The 16,083-nt window shown below is 35.1% G+C and overlaps 1 protein-coding gene and 1 long non-coding RNA gene across 2 annotated transcripts; both read right to left on the bottom strand.

The window, feature by feature from the left end:
• Positions 1 to 1,400: 1,400 nt before the first annotated feature.
• Positions 1,401 to 7,109, bottom strand: LOC142176993 (uncharacterized). Its single transcript, XR_012705775.1, has 3 exons — positions 7,019 to 7,109; positions 4,170 to 4,238; positions 1,401 to 1,656 (listed from the first exon to the last, which is right to left on the bottom strand). It is a non-coding gene; the product is annotated as an uncharacterized LOC142176993 (long non-coding RNA).
• A 3,122-nt stretch (positions 7,110 to 10,231) lies between these two features.
• On the bottom strand, positions 10,232 to 11,386 carry LOC107786485 (protein SPIRAL1-like 5). The gene is made up of 2 exons (XM_016607974.2): positions 11,031 to 11,386; positions 10,232 to 10,589 (listed from the first exon to the last, which is right to left on the bottom strand). The coding sequence occupies exons 1-2, from the start codon at positions 11,271 to 11,273 to the stop codon at positions 10,512 to 10,514; spliced, it is 321 nt and encodes a 106-aa protein (XP_016463460.1). The 5' UTR covers positions 11,274 to 11,386; the 3' UTR covers positions 10,232 to 10,511.
• Between the last annotated feature and the right edge of the window lie 4,697 nt (positions 11,387 to 16,083).

The raw sequence follows: 16,083 nt of genomic DNA, 5'->3' as shown, positions 1-16,083 counted from the left end.
AATCTGAAATTCTCATGATGCCGACCATTATCAAATTACTCATTCCCTAATTCATGTTTAGTTTATCTTGTTCACCAGTCCATACTAGTTCCTATTACTCTAGGGTCCAACTTTTCCTTCTGGTAGTTGCGTTGGAGTCACGAACTTACTTCTCGAAATGAGGATATGATTTTATGGCCTATACTCTTTTGTTGTCTCAAGGCCTGTCACCTCTCGTCTTTTCCTTCACTTGACTATAGACTCTGTAATACTGTCATCTTTTTGATCTACCGTTGTCAGTCATGTATCACATCTTACTCATAATTCTTCATTAACTCTCTTCTTATTTCCTGCTAATATTTATGTCTATCACTTTATTCTGAAAACTCGAACAAGACATTCTTTTGCTTTTAGCTCCCCTTGATCCATCTACTGGCTCTTTGGGTTGCCTAACATTCTTTCTCCATTAGGGACGAGAGCTACACTAAGGTAATATGTATCCCTTCAAGGCGTCAAGTGCCTATCTTTGTAGTATTCATATCTAGCTGTACTATTTTAGAGTGTACCCGCTGGGTGTCTCACAATGAAATCTATTAGCACCTTTGTAATATCCTTCAGAAATGTCAGCTAACGCTAACAATCCATTTACCATTTTGGGTTACCCTAACCCTAGTTAGATCATGTTATCCTGCCTTCTCTTATACTACTTCTGTTAGCCCCCGTAGGGCATAAATGAGATGGGTTTAGCCAATTGTACATACCTCTGTTATTGTTGAAGGTAACTCAAAAATGCTCATATTTCTCTACTTGAATTGTAAATACTGTTAATCTTCATTAACTGGGTACCTCCAACCCTTCTTCACCTTGCTTCTTTTACTTGCTGAAACTTGTGTCTACCTTCCGATTCTCTTATTCTTTTTTACCATAAGAGTGGATAGACATTCCTGTCTTAGGGATCCTTATCAAGAAGCTTACACATCTTAATACACACATGATCTGTTGAATACCTCATATTTATCCATCATAAGCATGATGCAAAAATTGAGTTCCTCTGACTCAACTCTTTCACAACTATATTTCTTACCAACCGTCTTCCTGGATGCATGCATCATCGTATTATGAATAAGATAGAGTTTAGGAAATTGAGTTCTTACAATTGAGCTCTACCACACGATCTAAAGTAAGAAGAAAGAGTAACAGTCTTAAATGCCCTGTAGCCTCCTGCTTATAAGTGTGGTGCACAACACACCTATAAACAAGACTCTACTAGACACGGGCACCCGATACCTTACTCTGATACCACTTTTGTCACGACCCAACCCGATAGGCCGCGACAGGCACTCGATACCTTACTCAACTGAGTACCAACGTAACGTATCTTTCTTATTACATTATCATATACACGTGACATACGGGCCTAATAGGCCAACATCATCATTTATAAACTCAAAACATAGGCCGACAAGGCCGTACAATCTTTCATGTACACGACATATGTCTACAAGCCTCTAAGAGTACATAAATATTATAAAGGTCGGGACAGGACCCCGCCATACTAATCAGTACATGTCCTAATCATACTAACCACATAAGCAACTTCGGAACAAATGGAGTGCACCAACATCTCCCGCTGAGCTGATCGCCTACTTGGAGGACTCTCGACCTGTTTATCGAGACCTGCGGGCATGAAACGCAACATCCCCAAGCAAAAGGGATATCAGTACAAATAATATACCGAGTATGTAAGGAATGAAAATCAGTAAATAATAGACATGAGAGAAACATGGAGTAAAAGACTCGAAATGTACGTCTGCATAGCTCTGTGAATTATTTTATTTTTATAATGTCATGCATATGCATATAAATGTCATACCATGCATTGGTATATGCGTTCATAACATCATCAAGCCTCTGAGGGTATCCCATCATATCATTTCGGCTACTGTGGACAAATCATCAACGTATACCAGCTGATCAGGTGGTGGTGCGTATATAACGCCATAATCTTTTCCCATATCTCATATACATATAATACACATATATACGCATATATAACGCCATCTGGTCATGGGTCAATATATATGTATAAATGCATGAAATGCATAAGAAATACGTTAATAATATTTTCTCGGAATGTCATAAAAATAATATGCCTTAAGAAATACGTTAATAAGATTTTCTCGGAATGTCATAAAAATAATATGCCTGTCAGATAAATTTTATCAAATACGTATTTTTCTGAGACCCGTGAACAGAAGATATAATAATAATTCATATGGGGAATCAAGAATATAGACACCCCTAATATTTCTATGAATAGAGTCGTTTATAGAAACTTTGCGTTTGCTCGTTTCTTTCAGTATCATTGGGGTCATGCCAAAAAGAAAGAAGGAATAGCCTTAACATACCTGAACCGATTCTCTTGATAATCCCTCTAATACATGTCAATTGCGACAACACGTAACAGCGGATCGAAGTAGGAAAAAATCCGTATGATATTCTTGAGAAAGATTGTACCGTACTCCTTTAGATTTACAAATCCCGCATTGCTATAGTATTAAATAGTCTTCGTATGAAATGTTGAAGCAATTACGTTACTAAAATGATATCTCTTTGCAATTTCATTAAGAAATCTCGTTGCTATGTAGATGAAATACAAGCATTTCACTTAATAACTTAGGAAGATGTCTTTGTATGAAAGAATGAAGCCACTCACGTTGTTAATGCAATTTCTTATCTTTGCTGAAACCTTACACGTTACATGGTAGTTGTAAGCATCCAATTTTGTGAATTAGAGAGACTTTTAAGTCTTGGTGGTGTAGGGCCCACTTTGTAAGATGACTAAGCCACAAAATTTTCTTAATGTGCCACATTATTATATGGATTTAAGAGTCATATCTAACTTTGTTCTTGGCTGCCACGTTAGGTTCAAGAGTTTATCCAAACTCTTAATTAATCACTAATTCATTATTTAACCTATTAATCTCCCATTAACCAATAATCAATCAATTACCCACATAATTAAGAATTATCTCTAATTACTTAAAATACTACTCACTTTTAACACACCTTATACACCTTACTATCATGGCCATGTGGTACCTTGTATGGTACTAGTCCATAAATACCGGGTATTTTAGCTCGAGCCGTAATTTATCCCAAAATATCAAACTTCGACGAAATTCATTTTCTTCGATTTGCTTACCCTCTCACCTTCACGAATTTACTCATCACTTGTTTGAAATAGCATAATACTTATAGTCTTAAAATAATCTCATTCCCAAACTTACGTCGATTAACTTGTGACGAAACTTTAACGTACGAAAATGCGGGATGTAATATCTCATTTCCGAGCTTTCATCAATTTACTTATGGCGTACTTTTACGTACGAAAATATGGGGTATAACAAAACTAGTTTAGAATCAAATATGTTTTTAAGAGAAAATTGCTTTTAAATGGTTATTTGGCACACCGAGATTATATGCCAACTGGCGACTCTAAGAATACCCCTTTGAAACAAATGTTTTGTCACTTTTGAATTTGAAAACCCTTGTGAGCTTTACAAATCATTTTATCTCTTTTAAAAAGGGTTTAGTGAGGTGAAAAAAGGGGTGTGAAACAGATCAATTGCTTTGAATTTGGATTAGATTAGGGGATGGCTAATGGAGAATCTGTGACTAGTGGCGTGGTGATTTAAGCACTACAGATAGTGGCGGAGGCAGAATTTCCGTTAAGGGTTTTAAAAAAAGAAAAAGTTAAAATATTAAAAAAAATTGTGGCTAGTGGGAATTCAACATGCGACCTTATAATAGGTCTTGAACCCCCTTGACCACTGAGCTATGCTTTTAGTTTGTGTTAAGCGGATTCAAAATATAAAATATAAAGGTACAAACCGGATTTTGCCTTATATATATAATATTATTTTCCGGCAAAGAGGGTTCGGGTGAACCCCTTCCGCCTCCCTAAACCCACCCCCGACTACAGGACCACTACAACATGCCAAAACGCCAAGCCCTGTCGTTTTCTTTCTCTTTTGTTTTAATTTTAAAGCTCAACGCAACTCCGAAGAATCACTTCTCAGTTATGCAGAAATTTCCACATATCGTAAGTTAGTGGAAAACTTTGAGGTATGGGCTTAAAAATGGAACTTGCACATTCTTGTAAGCAATATCTTAGTGAAGTTCCTTACCTTTCCCAATAGATATTTAGCTCTGATCTTGACATTGCAATAAAATATTCTCTGCACAAAGTGTCCTGGCTACAATTTCATTAACATTAAATAGGTAAGGTAATATCAACAAAAATTCCTTTCAAGGTGAAAAATGCATTTATTATTGAGTTAATATAAATAACGAGGGAGTATGTGGATCATCTCATATATTGATGTCCCACAACTGATTAAACATATTTGGATACTATTGGACTATTTTCGAGAAAAGTTATTTGTTAAAGAGAATCAAAATAAAAATGGGGTCTAGCTGTAACTTAAGCTAATTGACCCAATAAAATTGTAATGAAGTACTTGCCAGTGGCTTAGGCCTGCCATAACCTGGGTTTTGTGGTTTGTTTATCATTGATGAATTTTCAGAAATCACTATTGTTTAGTAGCTATTAACTTTCTATAGCTACCACATAAATAATTATTTTTTATAGCTACTATTCAATTATTATGATAGTGTATTCGCTGTATTCGCGCTGATGTATTCATGAATACAGCAGCAAAAAGCGCCTAAAATTAGGGCAGTCCAGTTGTACGCGCATATATTCACATGTATTTGCGTTGTTGTATTCATCAATACAGCAGCAAAAAAATGCCTAAAATCATGGCAGTCCAGCCGTACGTGCATGAATTCACATGTATTCGCGCTGTTGTATTCATGAATACAGCAGTAAAACGTGCCTAAAATCAGGGCAGTCCAGTTGTACGCGCATGTATTCATATGTATCCGCGTTGTTGTATTCATGAATAAAGTAGCAAAAAACGCCTAAAATCAGGGCAGTCCAGCTGTACGTGCGTGTATTGCGCCTAAAATCAGGGCAGTCCAGTTGTACGCGCATGTATTCGCGCTGCTGTATTCATGAATAAAGCAGCAAAAGCGCCTAAAATCAAGACAATCCAGCTATAGGCGCATATATTCGCGCCATGTATTCATGAATACAGTAACGACAATCACCTTAAAAATAGGTATGTCCAGCTGTCTGATAACGAAAATAATATCAATTAGCGTGATACACTCCTAATATAGTTCAACAAAATCAATTCTAATATGCCTCATTATCAACCAATTAATTAGAATAATTTTTCAGTTGTATATAACTATTGTATTTAACTTTTGTATTTAGTGTGTTTTAATATTATTTTTTACTGTTGCATTCATTAGATTCAATGTTTGTATTTACTGTATTCGCTATTTTATATTTAGTGTATTCAAATGAATTTGTATTAACAATATTTTAGTTATTCCTAATAAGTATATGTTATTACTGTTGTATTCAGTATATTTCATTGGTTGTATTCACTGTATTTTACTGTATTTCACTGTATTTTAAAATTAAATATATTCACTGTTTATATTTTATTCTATTTTAATATTTGTATTCAGTATATTTCAATGTTTATATCATGTATTCATGCATGAATACATGTGTATTCAGTTGTATTAAAAAAATACAAACCTTCGAAATACATAAATACATGCAAAAAATAATATATTTATACAAAAATACAATGTATTTGAGTGAATTTGTACATAATACAATATATTTGTATTATTGTATGTGATTAAATAGCAAAGAATGGAAGAAAGTTCATAGGAAATGGCATTTTTCGGCCAAGCAAAATATTGTATATATTGTATTAAAATTAAAAATGGAGACGAACAAAAACTCCGGCCCTCAAATCTTTTCCGACGTAAAAAAAATATTGCAGTATTCGTGTAGAGGAATCCATTACAATATCCGACGTAGAAACTAAGCAGTACGAATCCATTGCAATATCCAACGTATAAACTAAACATGTATTTTGCTCGAAGAGAGAGGGGGAAGAGAGAGAGAAAGAAGAAAAAAATTGTTGGGATTTTGAAAGAGAATCGTGTGTTAATCGAAAGAAAGAGAGAGAATGAAGAGAGAGAGAGAGAGAGAGAGAGAGAGAGAAGAAAAAATCTGGGAGAGAATCTTGTGTTAATTGAAAGAAAGAGAGAAAAAATATAAATAGCGTATTTCATGCCTCAATGGTAGTATATACCTTAAATACCTATTTTGCTATAAAATATGAAAGGTAGCTATAGAAAATAATATTTTAAAATAATTTTGGTTTATAATAAATAGGGTGTATACCTTTGCTATAGGAGATAAAATTTTCTTTATCATTTAACACAGGCCTTTAGCCCAATTGGACCATTCAAAGTAGGGATCTTTACACAAATAGCCGGACATATTTACTGTTTACCTTTTCTAGCTATATATATAAATTATACGTTGATTATACATATTATACACATATAATAAATAAATTATGCATATATTATACATCTATCGACTATTTTTTTGTTAAGCGATTGGGTGAGAGGCTATTTGGGTTAATTCTTCTTCAAAGTATGAGTCCATTAGCCCTTTTAGCCCAAAAGGTCGGCAAATTAGGGCAAAGAGTGGACCAGTAGCCAATTTTCGGATCGATGTCTAAAAGTTATCCAACGTATGCAAAGTATTTAAAATTTGTGCCTTAAAGTTCGAAATTTATAGTTCAAATATCAAGACATTGTATCCAAAAGTTTGAATTGTGTAATTCAAACTTCAAGCATGTATCTTGAAGTTCAGTTATTGTAGTTCTAACTTCAAATCGTTGGAGTTAAAGAAAGACTCTATGTCCTAAAGTTCAATTATTGTAGTTCAAACTTCAGGATACTGTATCCTAAAATTCGAACTGTTTAGTTCAAATTTTAGGATTGTATCCTGAAATCCAGTTATGATTCCAATTTCAAGCCATTAGAGAAGAAGAAAGAAAGAGAATAAGAAAGAAGCAATAGTAATAGCACTGACCAGTTTGATGTAGTTTTCTTGCAATGTGTTGACCAAAATAATGCAAAATGCTTTCGAAATTGGTCTCAACAATCATTTATTAGAATTTGAAGTTTCTTTGATATCTATCACCATAGCTTTTATCCTGAGTAATGATAGGTGGCTATGAATAACACTACTATGAGCTAGGGGTGCTTATCGGACGGATTGGGCGGATTATTACACTTAACGGTTCAGCTTATTGGTTATCGGATTATAAATGTAGTAATCTGCTAGCCATCTAATAAGACAACGGGTGGATTAGTATCGGATTAACGGTTATCGTGCAGTTTATCGGCTAAATCAAATATAAAATTTTTGGGCCCTATTTCTTTTGGTTGCATAGCTAAGAATATTTTCCTGTAAGTTGTCAAATTTAATTATTACTACTATATTAAAAAGCACTAAAAGGAAGTGGCTTTTATCCCTTACTCTTCGGGACAACCGTACAATCAAGAAATATGTATACCAACAACAGAAGAAGAAAGAAGAGATGCACGCAACTTCTTAACATACATCATTTTGAGTACATACTTTTCAATATACTATAAACATAATATGTATGTTTTGATTGCAAAAGAAAGGAGAAACAATAGTTGGGAATTCAAGAAAGAGTACCTTGAAATTCCCAAGAGTACCTTAGGATTTCAAAAATTATTTTATTTTCATAGGGGTAAAATTATAAATATAAAAAAATTTAACGGGTTAACGGTTTATCCGATAAAGAAATTGAGTAATCCGCCCTCAAACCGTTAAGCCGTTAATTATAAAATCTCAATCCGTTCACCAATCGTTACCCCGATAATCCGATACCAATAAGCTAATAAGCCATTTTTCGGTTCGGTTAACGGTTACGATTCAGTTTTTAATAGCCCTACTATATATTTCATGGAGTTGCTTCTTGATGTGCAAAGAAGAAGCGGAAAAGAAACGGAGAAGAAGAAGATAAGAAGCGGGTCTCTGCTGCTCAAATCAGTTGTGAGTTGTCACATATTTTTTAGTCCGTCATTGCATCAAACTTAAAATTTAATACAATCAGGTCATTAATAAGATAATCACAAGTAAATTTTTAATTTTTGTGATGAACACTAATTGCTAATCAATTATAAATGGTAACTAATCTGCTGATTATACGCTAAACTACACCGATAATGTAAAAATTATATATAACATAAATCCTTGCTAATGTTCAATCACCACCCAAATATTTGTTGAGTTTTATTGCTGTTGTATTAAAACTTTTAAGAAACTGGACAAGTAGGGCACAAAGCAGTTTGTCAATCCTAAACCCACCGGCCGAATCTTAGGGAGTGGACAATCTTGAACCTTAAACATGTAAATCTTATCTCTAATCAAATCCATTCCCTTTCCCACATTAAACATCAGCCAGCTAGATCCACTTGGGGTCATTTTCATCACAAAAACGTTGTAATTGCAGAAAATAATTATTCACTGAAAACAAGCTGGCTTTAGTCATGTCAAATTCCATTTATTGTTTTTTTCCAGGTGGAATTTGCTGTTCTTCATACGTTGGAACATAGAGATGATCATCATATCATCATACGTTAGTAAAGCAAATGTTGAACGACCACCAATATATCAAAAGAGACACAAATATTTAATGTGGTTCGGTCAATTGATCTACGTCTACGGGTGGAGATGAGCAATCCACTATATAAAAGAGGGTACAGTACACTATCGAAAGAACAACCTCACAAAGAGGCAGTTACACAAGTGGCATGCTAGCACTTGTCCCGAAATTCTCCCCCATAAACAAGACTCTCAAACCCCATATGACTACATTGTGAATGCTACTAAATCCTTCAAGAAAAGGGACTAGCAGAATATGAGAGATTTATAATTTTCTTCTAAAAGAAGTAAAACCCAATTATAATAAATATGTTGTCCTTCCTTTAAGGAATAAAAAAACGAAATATAATAAGAAAATCAGAACAAACACGTAACATGAGTTACTCTAGAAATTCAATTCATGTTAATTATAAAACAATCAGTTTCAAGTTTTCAATGAGGTACCAATGAATATATGCTCATGAGCTCAGGACATCATTAGTTGTACGTCTTCCCTCTGAGGCTCTAGTTTTAGCTGTTGTGGCATAAGTTCAATTCATATAATGGTCTTATAGGTGGCAAATGTGGATGAATTAATTAATCATACAAAGACGAAGAAAATTGATCATGAAGGGTAAAAAGTCCCTCAAGGTGAAGCGAAGAAATTAGTCTAGAAAGCAGAACGACTCGTGAACTTCTTTAAATACGGGGAGGGATGCAGCTGGGATGCTTTGTCTGCAACCACACATCGCTCCTATTCCCGTGTGCTAAGTGATTAACGAACCCCGGCACAGAAAACATCAAGAAAAAAATAAGATTGCTTAAAAATAATACCCTTATTTAATTCTTGAAAATCCACCCTCTTAGATGGATTTCTTCTCCTTCAAAGGAAAATATATATGTCCTAATAAGGAAATCTACTGCATGAAAGGCAGTACTAATTAACATTTTCTATTCGGTACATCAAGTACTCTTTGCCAAAACAAGCTGGAAATGGTACGGAGCGTATATGATCCATATCCCCACATTGGCCAATGGCCAATGGAAAAGGAACATAAAGAACATAAAATAGCTAAAATATATTCAGAAAAGAGAAGCAAAAGTATGACCCCATCAAATTAACTGGGGAAAAACTATATTCTATAAGAAGAAAGTGAATATTATATCTGGAAAAATATTTGTTCAAAGCCTTCCCAGATCAAATTGGGCCATGGAAAACTCAGCATAAAGCAGGGAAAATCATAAATAGCTAGATTTACACTCGGTAATTGAAAAATAGCACAATTTCAAAAGTAATCGAAATCTAGTCAATTTTTCATGTAAAGATAAAATCGGAACAGAAACACCTTTAAAAATCTGGAAAAATTCCAGCTCGAATTTTTTCCATATGAGATTTCAGCATAATGTGCTGGAATTTCATAATGCGTTGGAGTTCCAACATAATATGTTAGAAGTTTAAATGCAAGAGCTTCATAATCCAACATATTATGCTGGAACTTTCCGTGGCTCAGCAAAACAATAGCTACTTTTCAATGACTTTACAATCACTGGATATTTTTCGATTACCAAGCCGAAAACCCCGTTACCACATGATTAATTTATTGAATATTGATACATTGCAAGAAATAATCAACATGGCAATTTTTTTCTTTTAAAAATACATATATATATACTGAAAACCTTACAAACCCTAACCAATTGTGAATGATGATAATCTTAATCACACAAAACTCTCACACAACCACACAAACTTAAATTGACTACTAATATACTAGCACACAAATACAAATATTGGAATTTCAAAGTACAAGTTACAGGCAAAGGAAAAAATTACAAATTCCTGGGTAGTCCCTTATTCAAACCCTAAACTTCAGCCATGCTTAGAGTTAGATCATGAAATTAAATATCAAGACTTATCTCCAAATAAGTAGCCAAGTGATGAATCTCCTCCTGGAACTGATTTCACCTTTGTCGATGGACGACCCTAAACATAAAAAAAAACAATAAAGATATAAAATAAATAAATTTGAGAACTATGAATGAAAGTAAAAAAAATATAGAAGTCACATGAAGAAAGATCGAAAAAATATAGAAGTCACATGAAGAAAGATCGACTTCATGTTAAACCAAGAGCAACAACAAAAATAAGGCCTCAATCTCAAGTAAGTTGAGATCGATTATACGAATTCTTACTTACCAGTCGCTCCATTTAAGCCGATCTCAAACCAATATAAAAAATAAAAAGTACTAGTACTAGTTTTGTCTAGTTACTACTCGCATAAATAAAGAACAATAACTAAGCCTCAATTCCAAACAAGTTGGGGTCGGCTTATGAATCCTTACTGATCAGATTACTCCATTTAAGCTCATCTAAGTCAACTTTGCGATGAATCAAGAGCAACTATGAACACAAAATATTACTCACAGTGATGAAAATTCCTGAATTTTGGCCCTGATTTTTTTGATAAGTAATGGAAGTAGGGGGAGAATTTTGTGATGGATTTTCAGTTGTATAATCAATTCCATAGGGTGGTGCATAAACAGTGGGAGAAGGTGGAGGATCATCAGTCTTTTGTTGTTTTTTATCATCACCACCAAAGAGATAACCTAAGGAACTTTGGCCTCCTCCATAGCTAACACCTCTCGTTGAGTTTGGAGATTTCTCCATTAAGAATGTATAAAGAGAATTAAAGAAGAAAAAGGGAATTAAGCTGAGCTCAAATTTGTGTTTAGTGACTTTGCTTAAAATTTAGCCCTTTTAATTTGTCCTTGAAAGTGTGTTTGCCCTTTTATATTGGTGAGTCCAAATGTTGATTAGGTCATTCTCAAAAGCAGCAATAAGTAGATAAAAGTTAAAAAGGAGCAATCAAAAAGTAAAATAAAAAAGAGTGAAATTATAATGTAAATTTTGTATAATAATGTACATAAGTAAATGTTGAATAGAAACGTGCATATTACAGTAGTTTTTGCATATATGTAAATGTTGTGAGGATTAGGCGGTGCAAATCTAAATTAGTCAATCAATGGATTCAAATACCAGATGGTTAATAGAAGAACAAAATAGCAAATCTGTACATCACCGTTGCTGGCAATGACAATATTGTTGGTTAAGGTACAGAAAGACAAGTCCATGTTAATTAAGGACTAGGTCTAATGTTTATTTTACTGATCTTTGCTGCAAATTATCAACGTAGTTTAATAATTGGTTACCATGTTATTTGGATTAACAGTTAACTATGTTTCAGTATTAGTTATTTGTGTTATTATTTAAACTGTCAGTATATATTAGTTAAATTTAAATATAATTCGCCTACATATCCTTAGGACTGACAGACTCAGATAAAATGCAAACAAACAAATACAGGGTAGTTGTGATAAAATCTCTACACTTCCGACAGTCTTGATTAGTTGAGATAAATTTTAAACCGCTTTTAATAAAGAGTAAGTTGTTTGTATAGGGTAAAATACGATATGACACGTGACTGACTAAAATGAGGACACGTGGAATCCGAGATAGGATGACTGAGGACCGAGCGCAGCCACTCTGCTTGTCACCGAAAAGGATAACGTTCATGAAGGTATATAAAATGCTCTGCGCCCAGTGGTATTTACTAAGAAATATTCTGCAGCATTAATAGCGACGATCTGTTACAGAGAATTTGACATTTATATTCACCGTCATATGTTCATCCATGACCCACATGATTGGCATTAAAGGAGGACACGATGCTAGGACCTCTTTCCCTAGGCATAGCTATAAATAGTGAGTTCAGTTACCATTGTAAAGGACAAGAATTTTTTGGCAAAAACATATACTCCCTCTGTTTCAATTTATGTGAACCTATTTCCTTTTTAGTCCGTGCCAAAAAGAATGACCTCTTTCCTTATTTGGAAACAATTTATCTTTATGCAATGATTTATAGCCACACAAAATATATATGCCTCATTCTATACGACAAGTTCAAAAGTCTTCTCTCTTTTCTTAAACTCCGTGCCTAGTCAAATGGGTTCACATAAATTGAAACGAAGGGAGTACTATATTCTATACAAAACTTTATACAATTTTACTTTCTCACTTTTTAATCTCATCATTGTTGTGTTCGAAAACCGTGTTCACGGAATCATCATCTTTGCTATTTCATTTACATTTTAAGACTAAGTATTGTATATTTCTTCGATTATTATATTATTTCAGGATCAAATTTGTTCACTTGTCTAGAAATCACGTATAAATTCAACTGTAACATTTTACGGATAAACAGTTTGGTGCCCACCGTAGGGCCTAGAAAGTCGTGCAATTAAATTGATACTTGCTTTTTTTACTAACGTGTTTTGATTATTTTGTCTTAGAAAAAATCACGAAAAATGGCAGATAACACTATTAATGACGCACACAATCCTAAAATTCGAGGGGATCAACTACATTTCGAGGATTCAATCAGTGACACCCGCAATGAGGGAAATGACGTCATACCGGTGTATGACAGGCGATACCCTCGACGAGTTCGGGAGACGACTCCCGATGATGCTGACGAGGAACAAATAGCGGATGCTGTGAGGATCCTGCAAGAGCAACAAGCAATCATTCTAGGCCATCTCACGTGTCAGGATCAGGTTATGACGGAACTGAAGCATACGCTATCAGGTGCTTCGAGTAATGCAAACAGGCGCGATCCAATTCCTCCTGTTATTCCCGAAGACCAAACAACACAGAGAGTGGATAACAACACTCCTATGGGTAAAGTTGGCTCCGATGGGGCTGGGGGGAGAATATCGGGTCTAAACAACGGGAACGATTCATTCAAAGATGAGCTTTTACAGTTCATTAGGGAAGTAAATGCCCGCATGAATTAAATCCCGGGTGCACCACCAGTATTGAAAGGCCCGAACTCGAAGAAGTATGTTCAATTACCGTACAAGCTAAGTGCGGCACCAGAACTAATCTCGAAGCGTTTCAAAATGCCTGAAGTTTCAAAGTATGATGGAACTTCAGATCCACAAGAGCATATTACCACCTACACAATAGAGGTAAAAGAAAATAATCTAGCTCCTCACGAAATTAAATTTGTGTTGGTAAAGAAATTCGGCGAAACTGTCACGAGGGAGCCCTAACGTGGTATTCATTATTGCCTGAGCATTCCATAGATTCCTTTGAGATGCTCGCGGATTCTTTCATTAAAGCTCATGCCGGGGCCAGAAAGGTACAAGCTGACCTATCGCGCAATGCACACCTCAAAATAAGGTATGACACGGTCGATTGCAATTATAGTAACCCAACGAAGAGTCGGGATCGAATCCACAAGGAGCTAGATGAAAGTTAGGAGTATATATTCTAGAGCGTGAATTTGAACTATCTTAATTTACACTTCCACAAATTGGTGTTGTTTCTATTTCTATTTTAAAGTTAAGGATTGCAAAGTAAAGAATTAAGACTAGGATAATTGTTTTTGATATTTTTCTAGTTTGTAAAAAGCCTAGGGCTATGATCGTCGCCTAGGTGTTCGCCTAATGGGATATAAATCTTAATGCTTGTTTTATTGATTGGGGTGTATTATAGCTATCAACTCTCAACTACCCACTCAATACCTCTTGGTCAAGGAGTGATTTTGCCTAATTTGGTTTTCTCAAGTCCAAATGGGTATTACACAAAAAGGTTGATAAAATCTCTATTATTATGTCTAGGTTAAACCCTTTAATTGGGTTAATCAATCTCTCGATTGACCCAATTCCTTGTTAATCATGTTTTCCTAAACTCAGTCTCTCTTTCACAAGTAGAGACTAAGTCAATTAGGCATGAACTAATGTTTACAACCATTAAATCCATAAATTAAAGCATGAACAAGGCTAAATAATAAATACCCAATCATAAACAAGTACTAAATTAGATACCCATAAGGTTTACACACTAGGATTGGGTCACAACCCTAGGAAAAATCTAGCTACTCATGCTTGAAATTGAAGAAATAGAAGAAGAAATACTAATTAAACTCATATTGTAAAGTTAAAATGATAAAATCTATAGTAAAATACTCCAAAATATAAAAAACTTCCAAAAGAGGCAAAGAAAAACGGCTACAGGACTTGCTGATGTCAGAAGTTAACCTAATTTTGTGAAACTCGTCTATTTATACAAGGCTGGAAATTTCACACAAAAATAACTTTCATGAGGTTCTGCGGCCGCACAATTCCATGTGCGGCCTGCACAATTCTTCATCTTGCAGGAGCTGGGATTCTGCGGCCGAAAATTCTCAATTGTGACCGCGAGGCAATGTTTCTACGGTCCGCAAATTTATCACTGCGGCCGCAATCTGGTCTTCTACAGTCCGCATCTTTACTTTTGCGGCCGCAGAAGTCTTGTGCGGTCAGCAATTTAAGGGACTTGGACTTTGCACACCCTCTGAAGTTACCTCCAGCTTATCATTTGCGGCCGCACAATTCCTGTGCGGTCCGTTATTTGCTAGAGAGCCTGCTGGGATTTTCTTCATTGTTTGCGGCCGCAGATGGAATTCTACGGTCCGCACTTTGTGAGCTTCTATGCCTTTTATTGCCTTGTGTTTAGAGTACTCTTTTTTGAGTCAGATTTCATCTCGGGAGTCCAACTTCCAACATTCCTGCAATTTTGCACATTTCTTCAGTTTCGGGAACACAAATCAACACTTTTAGACTAAAACAAAAGTTAAAAGGTGCTAATAAGTAGTCAAAATTCTCACTTATCAACTCCCCCAAACTTAAGTTTTTGCTTGCCCTCAAGCAAACAAAATAGTTCCCACCTCCACAAGTTAAGGGTCATTTCAGCCAGTCAAAGGTGAGCCATTCACACATCAGTTGGGACCAACAATTACCCACACTACTTATGTATTATCAACAAGGCGCCAAGTTAAATATTTATGCACATATAGTTCTGATGTGACACTTGAGCATCAAGAGTTGACTTTATTCATCAAGGAAGCTCACTCTCTCACGTAGGTCATTGTGGATCCCAAACTCCTCCTCTTTTACTCTCCGTTTGCCTAGCTCACTTAAGAATTTTAGCACTCAATCCAAAGATTTGCGAAGGGTTCATTCATCTCTGTCAAGAGAATGTCACAAGTACGACTTCAAGTACCATAGGCTTGCCCCTTATGTAGATCGACACTAATATAAGCTCACTCGGCTTGAAATCACGTAGGGCTTTTTCGGGATGTAATGAAGGCTTTTGGACTAAGGTTGGATACACTATGGTTGAGTGGGTTTACCTTTCCTTAAGCACTCCATTTTTTTATTCTCGATTCATGCTTTGCCAATTCTTTGAGGCGTTTTCTTTTCCTTGGGGAATTAGAGAGACTTAACATCACTCTTTTTTGATCATGACATTCATTTTCTCCCTCTTTGATTTCTCCATGCTTTGTATCATTACTTTTTTTTGAATCCCTTCAACTCCTCCACTTATTCACTTTCTTTTGCATTTTTCTTTTTGTTCTTTCCTTTTCTTGCCTTTC

This window comes from Nicotiana tabacum, chromosome 23 (genome assembly GCF_000715075.1).
Source record: "Nicotiana tabacum cultivar K326 chromosome 23, ASM71507v2, whole genome shotgun sequence".
Classification (NCBI taxonomy): domain Eukaryota; kingdom Viridiplantae; phylum Streptophyta; class Magnoliopsida; order Solanales; family Solanaceae; genus Nicotiana; species Nicotiana tabacum.
This window is presented reverse-complemented; position numbering and strand designations above follow the sequence as displayed.

Excerpts from the sequence above, each read along its gene's own strand:
- LOC107786485 (XM_016607974.2), bottom strand. The coding sequence starts at position 11,273 with ATGGAGAAATCTCCAAACTCAACGAGAGGTGTTAGCTATGGAGGAGGC. Across the intron at positions 10,590-11,030 it reads ATTCAGGAATTTTCATCACT|GGTCGTCCATCGACAAAGGT; the intron begins GTGAGTAATATT and ends TTTTATGTTTAG.